The 18,645-nt window shown below is 46.9% G+C and overlaps 2 protein-coding genes across 6 annotated transcripts; one reads left to right on the top strand and one right to left on the bottom strand.

Annotated features, from left to right (window-relative positions):
• The first annotated feature begins 22 nt into the window (after positions 1–22).
• POLR2J (RNA polymerase II subunit J) lies at positions 23–2,210 on the top strand. Of its 2 annotated transcripts, XR_014229903.1 has the most exons (5): positions 23–110; positions 313–402; positions 683–857; positions 1,553–1,743; positions 2,126–2,210. XR_014229903.1 is itself a non-coding variant. In XM_082328004.1 (4 exons), exons 1-4 carry the CDS (start codon positions 58–60, stop codon positions 1,586–1,588), a joined length of 354 nt encoding a protein of 117 aa, XP_082184130.1. In that variant the 5' UTR covers positions 23–57; the 3' UTR covers positions 1,589–2,076. The 2 variants fall into 2 exon arrangements, 1 of the variants encoding a protein (XP_082184130.1); XM_082328004.1 differs by lacking the exon at positions 2,126–2,210 and having other exon boundaries at positions 1,553–2,076.
• On the bottom strand, positions 2,131–18,605 carry LRWD1 (leucine rich repeats and WD repeat domain containing 1). Of its 4 annotated transcripts, none has more exons than XM_082327988.1 (16): positions 18,583–18,605; positions 16,325–16,471; positions 13,915–14,149; positions 12,783–12,902; positions 11,149–11,301; positions 10,274–10,414; positions 9,287–9,628; positions 8,536–8,662; positions 8,180–8,289; positions 7,514–7,721; positions 5,879–5,951; positions 5,639–5,779; positions 4,837–4,934; positions 4,083–4,244; positions 3,180–3,304; positions 2,131–2,355 (listed from the first exon to the last, which is right to left on the bottom strand). In XM_082327988.1, the coding sequence occupies exons 2-16, from the start codon at positions 16,402–16,404 to the stop codon at positions 2,215–2,217; spliced, it is 2,256 nt and encodes a 751-aa protein (XP_082184114.1). In that variant the 5' UTR covers positions 16,405–16,471; positions 18,583–18,605; the 3' UTR covers positions 2,131–2,214. The 4 variants fall into 4 exon arrangements, with proteins under 4 accessions (XP_082184114.1, XP_082184112.1, XP_082184113.1 ...); XM_082327986.1 differs by lacking the exon at positions 18,583–18,605 and adding an exon at positions 16,775–18,287; XM_082327987.1 differs by lacking the exon at positions 18,583–18,605 and adding an exon at positions 17,288–18,287 and having other exon boundaries at positions 16,325–16,955.
• Positions 18,606–18,645: the final 40 nt, after the last annotated feature.

Raw genomic sequence — 18,645 nt, 5'->3', positions numbered from 1 at the left:
AGCGGGCGGAAGTGACGCGGCGGGCGCCGTAGCAACGGCGGGGCGAGCGGCGGCGGGATGAACGCGCCTCCGGCCTTCGAGTCCTTCCTCCTCTTCGAGGGCGAGAAGAAGTGAGCGGCGGCGGCGGAGGGGCCCTTGGTCGGGACGCAGACCCCGGTCCAGCCGCGGGGGCCGGAGGGGGAGGCCCGGGCTCCCCGTACGGGGAGCCCGGGCCTCCCCCTCCGACCCCCGCGGCCTCCCGGGCTGTGTCGAGCCGGGGGGAGCCACTCGCTGAGGCGCTGCGTTAACGGCCCGTTGTCCGTATCCCCTCAGGATCACCATCAACAAGGACACGAAGGTGCCCAACGCCTGCCTGTTCACCATCAACAAGGAGGACCACACGCTGGGGAACATCATCAAGTCGTGAGCGAAGGCGGGGGAGGGAGTAAATTTTGGAGGGGTTTGGGGCTGTTTTTTCTCTTCAGGAAGTTTAGTTACGTTGTGATCGATGTTGTCAAGTCAGGGCAAAGCAACTCTGCCTTTAAAAATGAGGGAACAGCCTCCACAAACACATTCATAGCACCCAGTTTGAAAGTATGTTGGCAAAGCCCATCAGAAACACAGCTTTTAAATTATTTTTTTACTATTAAAAACTATTTGTATTTGTGCTGCGTGGTTGTTCACTGCTGTTTTTCCCTTCCAGGCAGTTACTGAAAGACCCCCAGGTGTTATTTGCAGGGTACAAAGTCCCGCACCCGCTGGAACACAAAATCATCATCCGTGTCCAAACCACCCCTGATTACAGCCCCCAGGAAGCGTTCACCAATGCCATCACGGATTTGATCAGTGAGCTCTCCCTCCTGGAGGAGAGGTTCAGGGTAAGTTTCTTTTTTTTTCTTTAAAGTATTTGTGCTTCTTGCAATTAAAAGTTAAACAAAGGGAGGAGTAGTGTATCTTAAAGCTGCTATTTTAGGTCAGTAAGTTAATCAAAGCCATGCAGCACCACGTTGCTCGGGTCCTGTCAAGGGATGTGGGAGTCTGGCTGCTCTTAAGGGTTATTTGCATGCCCAGCAAGGGTTTGGTGGGTGCTCTGGGATTCCCTAGCTGGCCGGCATTAGCACTGCTCATCTCACAGTCTTAGTGTAGAAAACAGTTTTCTGTTCTTCCACGTGGTTTGCTTTGTTTTACTTCTCCTGCCAAAACTCTGGGACAGTATTTTTTTTTGACCACTCCTCATTGAGTCTGCTCAACTCTGCAATCATACTTATTTAGGCCCTGATTTTTGAGACTTAACTCTGCCTGAAAGGTTGTTCAGACAAAACCAGGGGGAAATGTGAATAGGATATTTGTCTGTGTAGTGTTCTCTGAAGTGCTGGTAACAGGTAACAGTGCACCACTTCTGTAAATACATTTTGATTTTAAGTATTATTTTCCTAGATGGTGTAGATTTCCACTGATGGTTTCCAGTGGTTCTTGTGTTTCACAGAAGACTGTTATGAATGTTTAAGCTGACCTCCTCCAGCTCAGTAACAGTTCTTGTCTTAGTGCGTATATTTTTGTTTGTGTTTTACAGGTTGCTATTAAAGACAAACAAGAAGGAATCGAGTAAAATCACCCCGTTTAGAGTGGACTGTACTTCTGAGGCAGAATGATGTATCTGTCAGTTGAATATATATATATATATTTAAACCTCCATTCATGGCAAATATTTTCCTCCTTGTCCCAGTTATGCTTCATTTTTGACAGCAGCAGCGATATTTCAAGGTTTGTTTTTTTTTTTTTAATACCAGAGGCACTTTGCCAAGAAGATAAATGTCATGTTTGATTTGAGATAAGTCATTAAAATGATTTCTGCTTTTCTAATTGGAGTCTTAAGGCAAATATTTGTACTGGGCTGTTGGCGAGTTTATTGTGAGCGTACTTCCAGAATGAGAAGCTGCTGAGCGACAGCGGTAGATGAACTCTCTGCTTTTCCTTTTCAAAAAGTCTACGCACTGCCAACTGAACTGGTGTTTTGTTTTATTAAGTGTCATTTCTATAAAACAAATGCACAAATTGTGAAAACTTACAGTAAAAGAAACCGGATGTTTACAATGATTTGATGAGTTTAACAAACTCTTACCTTTTTTTTTCTTGCACATAATAGCTGGTCTAGAAAACTTCATGGTTACATGGGTAACAGTCACTAATACTGCACTATTTCAAAGCACGGGAATGAAACTCTGTTACAAGGAACTATGACTTCTTCCAAATCGCTGTTATGTTCACACTAGTTAGGACAACAAGGTAAGTGAAAGTAGGGTCTGATACCACATTGTTTATTAGGACTTCACTCAGCTGCTCCCTGTTCGCTCGAAGCTCTGGCCACTTGAGAATCTACGAGGAGAAGAGTTTGGGTAGGAAAGGCAGGCTGGTATTGTCTCTGAAAGTGGGAGGTTATTAATTCCTGCACGGCCTGGTTTGACGACTGCGTCTCTGTGGAATCCGCTTCCCTACGGACCTGGGGAAGCTGAATAAAAGGTTCTTCCCTTTTCTGAGGGAGGTGGTGCAGCTTTATGATACTGCGCCTAAAGGAGCGGGTTTAATGCAGAGGGACTTGACCAGAAAGGACAAAGTGAAAGCAGCTGCCCCTGGGTCCTGGAGGAAGCGACTGTTGACTTGGGCAACACGCTTCCAGAAAGTTACGGAACACTAGGTCACCTCCTACCTGTATCTGATGGGAGCTCAAGCCCAGGCTCTGGAGCGAGCCTTTGAGCGTGTGTTTCTCCTTTCAGAGCCATCACCATGCAAGGGGACAGTAATTACCCAAAGGAGGACTCTCTGGAGGCCGGGGAAACACCAAGCCAAAAAAGAAAAAACGGTGGCCTGAGTGCAGGAAGCCCTTTCCTGCGTGAGTTCTGCCAGGGAACAGCCGCTCCGGCTTCCCGCCCCTTGGGGAAATGGTGTCTGCAGGCCCAGATTCTCAGCCTCTCCAGTTTAACCACGACTTTTTTACTGAGGGCCCTTCTGCTAGGAAAAGCTGCCAAGCTGCAGGACGCAGGAGCAAACCGACGTGCTTTACAGCTCCTAAATCCTGTCACACTTGTGTCTGCGTGAGATTTGAAAGATGGCCTTGGTCACGGGCTGGAGGTTGCTTTTAATTGCTCGTGCGTGTTAGGTAGAGAAAAGACTAGGCGTGTTCTGGGTAAAGTGAGACCTACCTGTGTGGGAGGGATCCTCTTCTCTGAGCGCTTTCCCTTTGCAGAGCTCCATGCCGAGGTGTAGTTTGAGAGGTTGTACATCCACACACTTCCCATCTCGTCACCACAGAACACGTAGTCTTTTGCTGTAAGACCAAAAGAAGAAGCTGGAAAATGAGTGTGGAACAGAGAGTCCATGCCTCTATGAAGCACAGCTCAAGACAGTGCTGTAGGATCCCAGTGGAGGATGTCACCTTTCAGCAAAATTCTCTTTCTAACACATATATATTAATCTACCTCGCTCTGAAAAAAACTCAATTCATTTAAAGAGAAACCAGCTATTTTACTCTATTAAGAAAGGCTAATGATAAATGTTTTGGCCTTTCTTCTGACTTTTTTTTTTGGAAAGTGGCAATCAATCAGATCAGGTTTATTCCTTGTTAGTCTTAAAGCCAGCTGCCCTGGGTGTAGAATTCTTCCTTCAGCTGCAGTAAGCATTAAATGGTTCCAGAAAAGCCACAGGGCCAAGCCATCAGCTCTGTGCCTTTCAAAGACCTGTTGGCACTGTACAGGCAGCATAACACCGTAAGCCTGAGCTGTTCCCCTGCTGTATGACAGAAAGTACAGCCGCATTTATGTATTATTTATATTATTCATATATAGCTGGTGCTGGGCTGTTGCGGCACTGTACCAGAGCTGCCGTGCAGGGAGCTGAGGGCTCTTATTGCTTGCAGAGGGGAGACGAGACACGCTCGCTCTGATGAGGACTGAAATCCAGGCCTCTGCCCCTGACTCCAGGCTCCTCCGACGGGTGAAAAGGGATGCATGCGCAACTGTTCAAAGTAAACCTCGACCCGTGCGGCCATCTCCGTTACAGCGACCGGTACAGCCTCGCTGCTTGCCCCGAGGAAGGGTGCTGCTTACCTGGGCAGGTGCTGAGCGTCAGGTAGGACAGGTCTGTCGTGGACCACTCAAGCTCAGCCAGAATAACTGCAGATACCGTTCGCTGGTATCCTTTCCCCTTTGCCTCAAAAGACCGACTCCAGCTCCATAAGTATATGCATCCTGGTTTAGAGCTCTTGGAAACTAGGGAAGAAAGAGGGGAGAGGCTGTGTCAGTCGCTGAGAAGCGAAATGCCTCTGGTGAATGTGGTCCATCCAGAAGGTGGCTTTTAAGATGTGGGACCTGGTACCAGCAGCAACTGTTTCCATCTCCTTTACCGTATTTCAGGGTAATTGGAGGCTGCAGAGGGATTTTCAGTCCCGTGCTTATGTTCTTACTGTAGAACAAGTATAAGCTATTCAGAAAGACCCAGGCCATGTTTTAAGCACTCTCCCAGATGTGGGAACCCCCAATTCCCTGACAAAAAAAACCCCATACTGCTGCCACCAGCCCTTGAGCAGAAAGGAGCTCTCCTCCCTTCCACTTCGGCACAGCTGGGCCCAGCATGCTCTCAGGGATGGGGCCCTCTGATTTCCAGTCCTGCTCAGACGTGAGTTTGCACCTCTAGCCCCCATTTTGGGGAAAGACAAGTGACTCTGGGAGACAACTCCATTCTGTGTAGCCCCCCCCCAAAAATCTAAAGAAGTCACACCCCACTCAGTCCCTCTGCTCATCGTGCTGCCACATGCTGAGGCACCTGACTTTTTCTGCATTGGGCTATTGTGTTTATACTCACCGACGACATCATCATTCAGAAAAGCCAAACCGTCAACCCTGTGAGATGTTGTCACGGCTCCATCCTCATCGGGAAACTGGAATATGGCTTCAAAAGGCCTAGAGTAGGGGGAAGGGTGAAATGAGTCAAGTCCTGAATGGGCAGCAGCGGAAGGGCACTCAGGTACAGAACCCAGAAGGAAATCCATGTGTTAGTGAGTCTCTTGCCAAACGCGGATGAATTCCCACTTGAACTTATGCTTTTGGCCACCTGGGTTTATTAATATAGCAGAAGCCCGCTTGCTTAAGAGACTGCTGGTTTACTTCCTCTGGTTTTGTAGGCATCAGGATTAGTATATGTCAGCAGGGCATGAACGTCGCTTCCTTCTTTCTTGTAATTTTTTCCTGTGCTCCCACAGAGAGCCAGTTTCCTGGGTAACCTCACGGACCAGAAGCAGGGTAGGCCTTGCTGTGAGACTGGAACGTGAGCCAAGAATTTACACTCCCTTCCACTACTTCAAGATGATACGCCCTTAAGTTTTAGGGTATTGCATTACACTCATGTCAGCCCTCCTTCAAAGCAGCCTGCAACACTTGTAGACTGGAGCATCAATACAAGCTCAGGGCTGCTAGCTTTGAACACTCCTTTAGCATTATGCTAGTAATTTTTTTCTTGCCATTATGGGGTGGGGAACACATTTTAAGTTTGGTAGCACGTGCTACTTTTCTTGCTCAGACCTCCTCGATTAGAAATAAAGCCTTTGCTAGGACTACCTCTTCTTGTTATAAAAAGTGAAGGCATGCCCCCAGCTTTTGGTTGTCACCTGCTTTTTTGTTCCTTATCCAGTTTTATATTCCAGGCAAAGCAGCCGCCTTCGCAGCCCGCCAGCAGGTACTGATCTGGGCAGGTGGGGACCAGGGCAATCCGTAAGGGAATGGAGAGTGCTTCCAGCACCAGCAGCTGGCTAAAAAAAAAAAGAAAAAGAGAACAAACAGTTAAGTGGTGCTGCAAAGTGACAGTTATAGGCTCCTGGACTGGCCACATCTGGTTTTTGAACCTTTACCTTGCTTTGAAATTGTAGTCACAGTCTGGAATCCCAATATCCCAGAGCGCAATTCGCTTGTCATAGGATGCAGCTGTGGGACACAGAAGAGAAGCAGGTAGTGACACCGCTGCTCATCTGGCTCTTCTCGTGCTAGGTGGCAATTCTACCTGTGTCACAGGCTGCAACACTCTAAGCCTGTGGCATCAGAGAGCTCATTAAAGCACAGCAGCAGTCACCAAGGCTCCTGGCTCAACACCACTTCACAGACATTGTCAGACATGCAAGGGCAGTAATTTGCATTCTTATCCCGTGCTCTAAGAGGAGCAGATAAAAGAAAGTTTGTTTCCTGGTGTCCATTACTAAGTTGTGGCTTCACAAGGTCATTAATTAGTGCCCCGTTGAGCTCATGTTTCTGGTCAGGGGTTCGAGTGGAATCTAAAATACGAGCTCTAACCTCTATTCTCAGGCAGACGCCACTTTATTCCACATATCTGCGGCTTACTGTGTTCACATCCACAGCAGCTCCCATTGGGAAAGTCAGGCACTGACATTAAGTGTGAAAGACACTTGATGTCTTTGTCACCAAGCTGATACACTGATAGCAGAAACAATCCTAATAGATTACTCAGAGTAATCTGGATCCTAATCAGATGGCATCCCTCAAACTCAGAGTAAACAAGTTGGTGTCCAGTCCCCAACAGGCATGCAAAGATGCTCACTTTATTACTATAAATTCTTCTATGCAGTAAAATGAGCCCTGCTATCCACGCCATTATATGTGTGTGCTGTCAACCTCCTTATCCCTCCAGGCTTCTGCTTTTTGCACTCTTGAGCTGCTTCTTGAAAGCTATCCACTACAGATACCCGTGTTTTAAAAAAATTCCACTTTTAATGGTTCACGAAGCACTCTAACCACTCCAGGATGTGGGTAATTGTAGGCAAGAGAAACAATGTGCTGTGGGGTGCAGGTGTGGTCTGAATGCCTCTGTAACAGCTTACTTCACAGGCCTGACAATGCACCTGCAATTTGTAATACGATGGTTCATTTCCTACCAGTCCGTAAGCCTCAGCCTCTGTGAGCCCTACTGTGGCAAAGCTCTCGTCTACATCAGGACTTGAATAAAAATTTCTGATGAGGCACAGAACTCAAAAAAATTTTCATTTATTCAAAAGCAATTAAGAGCATAGTTTTGCTCGTTGGAAAAAATTAAATCCAACAGCCCACTATACGCCGCATTGCCCCTGTTGCCATGCTTGATGAGAGCCCTGCCAGCTGACCACTCGCTGCCTGGCCCCCAGCAGGCTGCTCTGGCTACCATTCTTCTTACTCATCCCTGCGGAACAGATCCACTACTGGGCTTGTTTGTGGCTAATGCGTGCGTGACAGCCACCCTGAGAGCTACCGAGAGACAGGAGCTGCTGCACCTCAGCTAAAGAGTCAGGCTCCGTGGCTGAAACAACTTGTTCCTTCTGTAGATTACTGCCGTAAGAGACTAACACCACTCTCTCCGTAACGTCTGTCCATGCTTTTTGTATGTGTGTGCGGTCCCTACCCGCACCTGCTTGCGCTGGTGACAATTCCCCTTGCTAAGGAAGCCCAGCCTTTTCTACATTGGGTACTAAAGCTAAAGAGATTCTGAACCAGAGACTTACTGAACAGGTGAGTTTCTTGAGTTGGGCTGAAGCAGACAGTGGCAATGGGCTTTTTATGAGCCTTTATCTCTCCGTAGCAGAAGTCAGCCGCCACGTGAATCAGTTTGACGATCCCTCTCCTCCCAGCAGCCGCCAAGATATTATGAGATTTTTTCCGACTGTCGCTGATTACCATTGTGAGGGTTGTCCATGCAACACTGAAAAACTCCTAGGATAGAAAGAAACCAAGAACAGCGTGAAAGAGAACAGCCAGCAGGATGGCTGTTAGCTCAGAGATAAGACAACCATCATGAGAGCTGTTCAGGTGAAATGACACGACTATTCGAGCCGGAGCATGGAATCTCAAAACAACCCTCAGAAGAACACAAGCTATCAAAACAGGATGTTTATTCCAGTCTTAGCAGCCTGGATACACATACGTATGCCTCTGCGAGGAGAAGAGAGGCAGACTAATCTTTTAAACTAATAAAAAAATAAAACCAAACCAGGCTAAAAGGATAAGCAAGAAATGTTTGCTATCTGTCTTCATCTTTTTAAGACCTGGCCACGCTAATGCTTGAAACCCTTTCAGAACTCTTTGTAAATATATATTATGTGTACCTGTATGTCATTATAACGGATTACGGTATTTCCATTCAATGCTTACTCTTCCCACTTGCAACCTACCTCTGTAGCCACCTTATACTTTTTCAGCACCGTCCCCGTCTCACAATCAATCAGACAGATGGATTCCCCCCCACATGTTGCCACAGTTCTGGAGGAGCTCACAATGGGATCTGAAAGATGAAAAGAATAGGTGAGAAGTTCCCCGGTTCACGGATAACACATGAAGGCTGCAGCTTATCACTGCCTGGTGCTCTCCCAGTCTCCTGTTTTCAAAGTCAAAGAAGAAGTATGTAAGCAAGTCTCTTCCTGACAATGGAGACTACAGCTTGAAGGAACAGGGGTCTCACGCATGGAGTCCGCTGGGATTCCAGAGCCGGGTGGTTCTGGGAATCCTGCAAACCTCTTTAAGAGCTCACCTTTCCTGGCTCCAGAGTCTAGCAATGGCTCGAAGACACAGGACCAGAGCTGCGTTTTAAAATCCTCGCGGCTGTTGCCTTTACTGTGACACTGAAGAAAATGCAATGGCTCTGCACTGACATCCTCCTACAATAAACCATCCACATTTAGAAAATTCATTCCCCTGACAGCGGTTTGCCTGTGATTGCCTTGACAGAACTCTCTACTGAGCACAGCCATCTGAGTTAAATGGAAGTATTTCTCAGCCCTTCTGTGCTACAGAGAACAGGAGAGACTGAGGTGCCACCAATGCTCAAGACTCCTACACCAGTAGGCAACTGTTTAGAAAAGATGTACCCGGCAGACCCCAGCAGTGAACCCCATTTCCTGCTGCAAAGAAATGTGAAAAACCCTTTAGATCCCCACTGGTCTGAGCTGAGAGGGAAACACCTTTCCCCATGCAGCCATCAGTTTGACCTGAGAGCAAGTCATGCCAGCCCCATTGCTAAGAACAGGCTTTCAGTGCACCACCTCAGAGCACTGGTCCATCCATCCCCTGCAGGGGACTCACTGTCTCCAGGGGGTGCCTTCCCTGATGCCTCTGAAAGATTTAAAACAACAAAAAAAAAAACAAAACAAAAACCATAACTCACAATATATCTGGCCAATTATGAGCTCCAAGCTGTGTAGAGCTCTGATGAAATCTGAATGCGGCTCCTCCCACTAAACCAAGAGGCCGAAAGCCAGTCCCAAGGGGGCTGATGAACATACCTTGCCCTTGGAGTTCTTCACTGGGGTCAAGCTAACAACTCCATTGTCCTGCTCCTGGCTTTTCTGTTCCCCTGTCAGCTGGCTGGATCTTCTGTTGCTTTGCCCCTTGGGAAACTGCTCTCCATTCTTTTGTGTCCCTTCAGCTCCCTGCTCAGAGGTTGCCTCTTTGGCTGGCTGGTTCGATGTTCTTGGTTTATCAGGAGCTGGGTTATCCTGCACATGACTGGACTTTCTGGGATTAACTACCGCCTCCTCCTCGGTGTTTGCCTGGGACTTGGACCTCTTGTTTCCGGAGCCTGGTTTTGAATGATTTCTTTTCCTCTTGCTGGGCGTTAGTGTGACCTATAAGGCATGTTGTCAGTTTCTGCAGAAGGTTTCTAGCTTCCCTGAGACGTGCAGATGATTTGTAAGTCAGAGATATTAATTATTCAAATGCAAGTACCCTCCCATGGTTACAGAGTGGGTTCCAAGAATCAGACAGCCCAGAGCTGCAGAGTTCCTAGAGGCAGAAGCTAATGAAAATCACACAGCCAGCCTCATTTTCATCTCCCTTCCCTTGTCCCAGTTACTTGAGATTTACATATGATGTGGAAAAACAAATCTGGCCCATGAATCGAGGGGGTTCAGTCTGCAGCCATTTCAAAGAAGGCAAGCACCAACACAGTCAGGCCATGCATCAGCCCAGTTCTCTCATTAAAAATATCCCTTCCTCAAAGGAGAGGTGGGGTCAGTAGGACTATACACATGAAATCTTTTCGGTCTCCTATGAGAATGGAAGCTCTCTCCTCTCAGAGAACAACTCAACCTTCACACTGCTGGGAAAACTTCAATCTGACCGTACAGAGCAAGCCTCAGCTGCTGAATACAGGCTGGAGCCCGAGACTGCCCTCACGGTTACCAAAGGGTCATAAATGTAAACTGACAAGTGCTACTGAATTCCTAAGAAATAAAAAGGACATTGTTAATGTAACTGGAAAAATCACCTACCTGACCCACATCCTCTGCAGCTTCCCTGGGGCTTTCTGTACTTGCTTCCTCGTTCTCATCCATCTTTTCCTCTGGTTCAGGATCTGTGTTTAACTCCAGACCCAGTGAGTACGCCAGAAACTCTTCTGCAATCATTTTCACCTTAGAAACAAATATGTGGATACATTTCAAAAAAAAAAAAAAAAAAAAAGGACAAAAAGCAACAGCAGTCAAACTCTAATGTGTAACGACAAGAGCTGCTTTGCTGAGTTTTTAGTATCTGCTTCCACCATTCTACATGAATTTCACAAGTGATGGAGGAGTCCTCAGCTGACAGCCTGGCAGGCCAAGTTCTCTGCTGACATTACACGATCCAAGAGCTTCACTTTGTCATGGCCATCCAGGGTACACATTTGCAAAAACAACAGCACAGCACAGCAATGAAACAAGACAAAGGAGAGATGCACATACAACTAAAACATATGTTACAAACTAAATGGTATCTTTCCCCACTGGGAGTAACTACAGTTCTGTCATTATCTTTTCTCCTTTCACACAGCTTCCATCAAGACTAAAGGTTGCCATTAGAGTTATTTGCGAATAATTAAGTACTAAGGATACGGCAGTCTTATTAATTAGTACAAGTATCATTATTGCTTATGAATTAAAAAACAACGTTTAATGACAGTCATTGCAACTTGGTGCGCATTTAGTCCTAGTGCTTCCATAACCGCTTAACAAAGCAGTGAAGAAAACCAGGAAAAGTGACAGCACCTGTCTGCAAGAGCCCTGACACCCTGGACCCAAATCCATAGAGCATTTTAATCAAATCCATTCAGAATCAGGCTGCAGCGTCCTCGCCTGAAGAACAGAAGGGTAAGTGAAGTGTAACCTACCCGCCAGCGGGTGAATTCACTGAGTGAGCTGGGTCCATATACTACATTGGTTTGTACTGACTTCAGGAACTTTTTCTTGATGGACTTCACTTGCTCAGCTGTGTATTTCTCAGGAAGTTGGTCACGGAAGAATTTTTCCCAGTGAGCAGTAACCTAGGCAGAAAGATTAAGTTTATTCAACAGAATACTACAGAAAACCAGAGCAGAAAAGCACAAGAGTATTTGTAAAAGCATTTAAGAAGTTGCCAACCCTGAGGCTCTGCTAGCTACATGATGGCACTGCTTCCATTTATTATATCAGTGTTCAAACCAGGACTTCAGCTAACAAGAAGCCCAGTTCCTCTGAACCAAGCTTAAGTGAGTGGGGCTATGTAGATACCGTGAACACGGACCCAGAGCAATGCCTGATTTCATGCCTCTGGATCCACAGCAAATGGTTTTAAGGAGTCTTACACTGTGCCCTGCTAACAGGGAGTACCTGACAGGTAACTCATTTATTATAACAGGCACAGGATAACAGGGATGTTTGAGGTTTCTTGTAGTTCAAGTGTGTGCGTGAGCAGGACTGGTGCACGTCATCCCCATTTATAAAGATACCTGGACTCCAAAAGGCTTCTGAACTATAGGCACAATCACGCAGATGCTCACCTATTAGCAGTTTCCCATCTGAGAGCTTCTGGCGGCTAGTAACACATCCATAAGCATTTGGACCCAACAGACATTTTACATTTAGACACAGCAGTAAGAACTGCGCAGCCAGGTACAAAGCAATACCATCAGGGAAAGGTATCTGGGGCACAGATACCAGCACAAAATGAACAGCACGGGGGAGCATTTGGTGTCTCATTAAACAGCCAACCATGCCCAGTTGCCTGGAGGATAAGAGGCTGAGCAGCCCTCACCAAGACCCTTTGAGGTACAAGGTATTACACAGATAACACTTAGCACAGTAAGCCATCCCAGTTTTCAGTATTTGATCTCTCCACCACTGCTACACAGAAGGAATTAACAAGATCAACTAACTAGAATACAAATGATTAGAGCAGTACTTCAGAAAAAAAAACCCTTTTTCATAATAGAACAAGAATTTTGCTGAAGATCACAACATGCTTTGTGGGGACAATCTGTCATAAGCTAAACTGTGTATCTAAATGAGTGAAAATACAGTTCCAAACACACACAGCTGAATAAGAAAGTACAAATCCTTGTTCCTGGTGTATGCTGGAAAAAGCAAGATTATCCTGAGCTTGGTTTTGTGCTCCCCATTCCTGGAGCCAGGACAGTTAATGTAAATTAGATGTGGAGGTGTATGCAGCTGTTATGTCAGCGCCAGGCTTCTCCCATTTCTGAATGATGATCGGAGTGACCTGAAAAACTAGAGGGTCAGACACAGACCTTGCTGGCCCTGCCCCTGTGATTTAAACTGAAGGCAGAAGTTGGCTACACAGAACAGGGAGAGCAAATGCAAGCAGTGACCAGAGAAAGCAGCAGTAAGACATTTACTAGGTGGGCCATACTGCGAGCTGTGCTCAGACCATACCAGAATGCTTGTTTGAAATTCTGTCATTAAACTGAGCACAGTATTTAGTTACTTCTCAGGTGTTTAGTGATTAAGAAAATATCACACATCTTACCTTGCTGGTGAGCTTACGACTATTGACACGCCTCACATGATTAGCCAGTTTGGTTATATCCTTGCCATTGAGTAGCCGAAGATTTTGCAAAAGAAACATTACTTTATAGTCATCGTTGAGCTAGAAAGAGAAGACACCAGTTACAAAAATTGTATGCATGGTTTAGCTTTAGTCCTTTATTAAAATACAGCCAAGGATGAGAAAAATATATTTAGTCAGGAAAAACCATTTCATAAAATCTTCTCAGCATTTCCAACTTGAATATCACCTTTTAGTTGTAAATTAACGTTCTCCTATGAGTTGGGATCTTAAACTGCAGACAGGAGACCTGCCTCACACTTAGGCAGTACTAACATCCAACACAAGGTGGTGGCGGTGTAACCAGGCTCATCTGCTCCCGCCTGAGTGCAATGCAGGGTATTCTGTTTGCATCCTTGAACTCTGAGTGAGCATCCAATACAGGGGAAGGCCTGCCCTGCCTCTGTAAACGAATACGAGCAAGGCTTCTTTGGGTCAGGTGCGTTTTAGGTCAGACCAGTTCCCCAATCCAGTTCACCATACAGCCACACATACACTTCTGCCAGCATGCAACAGCAAATAAGCATCTGGGGACGGCAATGGTGGCTGATGCCAGTTTAAAGCGCAAGTAAAATTACAGTTTCGGATGCTTAAACTGTGCAGTCAGCAGAGCCTCTTGGGAGAAGTCAGAAAACGTAAACTAGACTAATCACCAAGTTTAACCCCTCATCAGAGGACCAAGCCTGCTCTTCCAGAGCACAAGGGGCACTAAAGCTAACATACACGAAGGACATCTCTACACAGTCATTACTGTATTTTACACAAGCATAAGCATAAGATATCCTGCCTGATCAGGTACCTAAGACGGGACTCTGGCCTGGAGAATCAGGAGTTCAAGATACCCAGATTTTAATATCTGAGTGGTTTTGGGCAAGTCAGTTCCGCAGATTGGGAAATAGTGGCGCAAACCGGTGAAGGGGTGCAAAAAGACTGGCTGCTTTCTCAGATGCCCTAACACTTGCTGCCTAAGAACAATATAGAAGAACTAGGCATAACTGCTGTTTGTTTCCCCCTCCATTTAATGCTTAGCTTGTAAGGATGGGAGGTAACTCACTGTCAAGTATACATTGTTCTCATAGGTTAGCTCCTCAAGCAGAGGGAACTGTTTCAGAGCAGTTACATCTTCCAGTTTGTTGTTGTTGCAGTTCAGGACACGCAGATCAGGCAGGGTTAGACTGTTGGGAAACTTGTCCAGTAAATTATCAGAGAGATCTAGTTTCTGCAGATGCCTCAGACGGGAAAACAAACGTGGGTCTAAGTCTCCAGTCTTCAGTTGCAGCTTGGACAGGCTGAAAACAAAACAGAACATGAACTATCTGCAGTTCAGTGGAATAACAAGGGCTGACTTTCACAGGATACAAGGTCCCACCTGGTGGCACCTCTCAGTCTAGCACAACTCACTGGGTAAATCTGACTAAACCTGCTTTTTCTTGTCTGCAGCATTCTGGACTGCAAGCACACGTTCATGGAAAAGATGCTGTGCCTGAGCTAACAGACACCACCAGAGACTCAAGTCTACCCAAGTATTTGCAGTACAATTAACCTGCAATCCAGATAAACCTCCTATGGATAACAGAGCTGGCTGTGAGCAGGGAATCACCGGAGAAGTTCTTGTTTGTAGAAAAAATCACCACATCTCTAAGAATTTTGGTATTTTATTCCTTTGCAACGTAAATTCAACAAAACAAGCTGTGGCAATACAAGGCACTTATTCACTACACCATCAGTCTACCCTGTCCATAGAATGCACTATCTTCATTATTTCACTCATTTTTTAGAAATCACCATCTCACAACTGGTGTAAGCAATATAAGACCACAGTGATTCCAAAGGGCTAGTCCTGTCCTCCCCCTCACTTCATGCCGACACTTGCACTCACACAACGATGCAGCAAATTGGATCGCTTGTTCATCTGGCTCAAAACTTTTCTTCTCTGCATTGGAAGTTAAGTTCAGGCCAAGTACAGAGTAGGTCCCCAAATCATTTGGCTATTTTCAAAGAACTAACTTCACAAAAAAGCAATTTTTCCGTTTCTTTTACAGTGAATTTTGCTGCAAAAACTTCCAACGGCAAATATGGAAATCTACCTAACAAAATCCCAAGGCTGCCACCAAAATAGAAGCATTCTGTCCTGAAAGACAAAGTAGCACAATGTTTGCGAGGAAGAAAAAAATACCCCTTCTCTGTAAGAAAGTGAAAACTGCATATTATAAGAAGGGTCATTTAGATCTGATTAGATCATGTAGTTGAGCTCCAAAGGGAGCTCCTAGTCCTGGCAGCCAACATCTCCTGAGTACACAAGCCTGAGTTCCCTTAACAAATGAATCTCCATCTCTAATGATTAGTAAAAAAGGCCTTCTAAATATAAATGAAGTGTGAATAAATGAAATAAATAAAATTAGGAAGCAAGACCACTTCTCCTTCAGTTGTCATCTCCAAAGCCTAACCAACCAGTCAAAGCACATAACAAAGGTTGAACAGAATTCAGCTGGCTGCAGAGCTGACTGTGACTACTGTGTTATTTTGGGGAGAAACTCAACACAGTGTTCTCCAAATGGACTTTCTGAAATATAACCCTTCAAAATCACAGTACGAAGCTGCATGGAAAAAGCCACACTCTAGAAATTCACTACTTCAAACATCTCAACGTCACTCTGTCACCCAGATTATTGCGGCCTATACTCTTCAGATAAACTTTTGAGTTTCTCTCTAAAACCAATTATTTTAGCACAAGGCAAACTAAAAGAAATAACTTTAAAGAATACACATGAAACCCAAAACTCTTACATCAGCAACAAAAACAACAAAGGCGCCAGCCAGAAATCGGCTAGCTGAGTCACTTGGATTGACCAGTTCTGGAAAAGCAAAATTCTACTGTATTAAACATTTGGAAAGATACGTATTTTCAATGACCTCTGTTAAGGACCTGAGCAACAAAACTGTTTTTAGTGGTTTCTAAGTGTGTCAGAGTTTATTCTCCCTCTCTGCAATGTTTGCAGTACTAACATAATTGGATTTAGAGGAGATGGAAAGTGACGGAGGGAGAGGAAAAGGGAGTGCAAATAATGCCAAAAATATTTGTAAAACCCTCTGAAATCCAGGCCAGAAGAGATTCTCTTATTCACATTAAGCAATTGCTAGCAAAGACATAAGTGTTTTGGGGACAGGGAGTATACCTTAGGGTTAGGAAATCAGGATCCAGCCTTAAGGAGTTTTACAGAAAGAAGGTGGCAGCATATATACAATATAAATGGAGAAAAGAGGTGGTAACTGCCGATAACCTATCTAGTGAATGCAGCTCCCCTAGCGCTCACTGATCCTGCATCAAGAATGTCATCTCCCGTTCTGTGCTTTGTAACTGTCTCTCTTTTTTCAGTAAAAATGCTTAGGGGAAGAAAGACAAAAAAAAAGGATCGCCCAGGCTGAATTCAGCTGGAATTTTCCATGGGCCTGTCTGCACTTACTTCAGCGTCTCGATCTTTCGGAGCCTTGTAGATCTTGGAACCGCTCTTTCCAAAAGAAGTTCGGTAGTAATTTTTGACATTTTTAATCTCCACCCCTCTGCTGGAATCACTAATCAGTCAGCTGTAGGATCTCTTCTCGTAACCTTCCTGGTAAAATAAACAGGAATAAGAGGAAGTCCTTTCAACTGACTCCAAAAGGGGGGAAAAAAAAAGAAGTTATGAGGTTAGCTACTGATTTTGCTGCTGTGTTTGAAGTCACCTTTTTTACATGGTTGAAATGAAAATACCAGAGACTGTTAGTACGCTGGACACACGTTCCCAACACGCTGACCCAACCCGTCTCCAAAACAGCAGCAATACCTCTCTTGGCTATTAAAGCGACAGACTTGCTGTAGAAGAAAGCTGTCCATGGGGTGACAGCACTCGGGACTAGGACAGTCTCGCAGTTACCTGTTTGTACCTCTCCTGAGCAACAGGGCTCTGCTCCAAAAACTCCGACACGCTTTCAAATAAACAGCAACAGTAAGAATAAATACACCTGTTGTGAATGTCTTCCTCCCAAGGAAATGACACAGTGCGCTCACTGGCCTGACCAGATGGATAGACTCTTGGCTGACAACTTCTACATTCCCTAAAATTTTGGAAAACTGAATTAATTACCAGAAATGTAAATATCCACCAATCAATAACATCATTTCCTCACCAAGGGAAAAAATCAAGAGAATTCTGTATGTTATTGGTAGTTAACAGATGTTTTCATCCATCGTTGTGGACAGGACAGTACACGCACACACACAGATACACTGATATTTGGAATAATAACACTGACAGGGCCAAAGTAGCTTCATGAAATTACTGGTTCGTGGCTTCCCACTGTTTCTGACAGAGATTCCAAGAGAGGGAAATAAAAGAGAAAAGAGCTCCAAGGCCAGGCTCGCTACTGTCTTTTTGTGTTAGTCTCACCGCTGCCTAAACACCACTCCAGCAAATGGCGAGGAACGCGTGAGGCACTAAGCTGTCCTTAGGCTTGACTTCAGCACCATAACGTGCCTACAGCACCTGGACCGTCAGGTTTGATGAGCAACAGGGCATTGCTTTGTTAACACCTGTAAGTAAGGACAATCCTTCACATATGGAGTATTTTAGACCAGCATAAAGAGCATTGAGCCTGAAAAACACTTTGAACAGCAGCTGTTCAGGATTTGATCTTTCAAGCAACAGAGGTGTCACTGAAAGACAAACCACAGGTTCAGGCCCTTACCTGCTGAACCTAATAAACCTCCCTAAGCTCTAGTATCTGTAAGAAAAATTTGACACCAATGACTGTGGATGTTCCCATCACCTTCCTTTTGACCACACCGACACATCAGACACGGCCGTGTCACCTGTGACACCACGGGAGCTGCAGGGAAGACCACAACACAACACGGCCCCACCGCCGCACCGCCACGGGCGACGCTGCGGAGGGCACACCCGATTACCCCGGGGCCTGACGAACCCCGTAACCCAGCCTAACCAGGAAGCGCCACCAGAAGCTGCCACCGACCCTCCTCCTGCCCCACAGCAGCACCTCTCGGGGCTGGCAGTCCCACAGCAGGGTGACGATTGAGGCCAGACTAACGCAGCAGAAGCTAACATGAGTTCAGTCGTAACTGCCCCACACCAGCTGGACCACCGCCTCGCCTAAACCGAGGAGAGCCCGGCATGCCGGGCACTGCCTGCTGCACGACGCCTGCGGTGCTACCACCGCCATGCCAGGGATGCCAGCGACGACGCTGGCCTGGCAGCCCAGCCAGGGATGGCCTCTTGGGTGCCAGGCGGCCGCGGCCGCCCCTCAGACCCCGGCGGCCCGCGGGGCACCGGTCTGTTGGTCGCAGGCCGCGGCACCGCCCGCGGGCAGGGACGGCGGCGCTGGCTTCGCGTCGGGGCGGCCAGGTGCGGCGCTGGGCCGCGGTCGCCGCCTCATGGTGCCCCGAGGAGCCCTGAGGCCGCGGTGAGGGCCGGCGCCGGCCGCGGCCTGAGGCGCCCCCACGGGGTGTGCGCGCTGGGTGGCCGGACTACAACTCCCAGCAGCCCCCGCGGCGCGGCCGGGCGCCGCACCGCTGCTCGGCGCCGCGAGGGCTGCTGGGAGAACGAGTCCGTCTTTCCCCCTCCACCCCCGCTCACCCGACCGACCGGCCGCGCGGCCTGCGCCTCCCCCGTGTGCCCCGCCGCCGCCTCGGCCCCGGCCCGCCCGCGCCTCCCCCGGCTCCCCTCACCTGGCAGCGGGCCGGGCCGCGGGAGGGGAGGAGGAAGAGGAGACGGGGAGGAAGGGAGGGAGG

Source organism: Platalea leucorodia (genome assembly GCF_965183815.1).
Source record: "Platalea leucorodia genome assembly, chromosome: 16".
NCBI classification, from domain to species: Eukaryota; Metazoa; Chordata; class Aves; order Pelecaniformes; family Threskiornithidae; genus Platalea; species Platalea leucorodia.
Note: the sequence above shows the minus strand (reverse complement) of the source record. Positions and strands in the feature narration are given on the sequence as shown.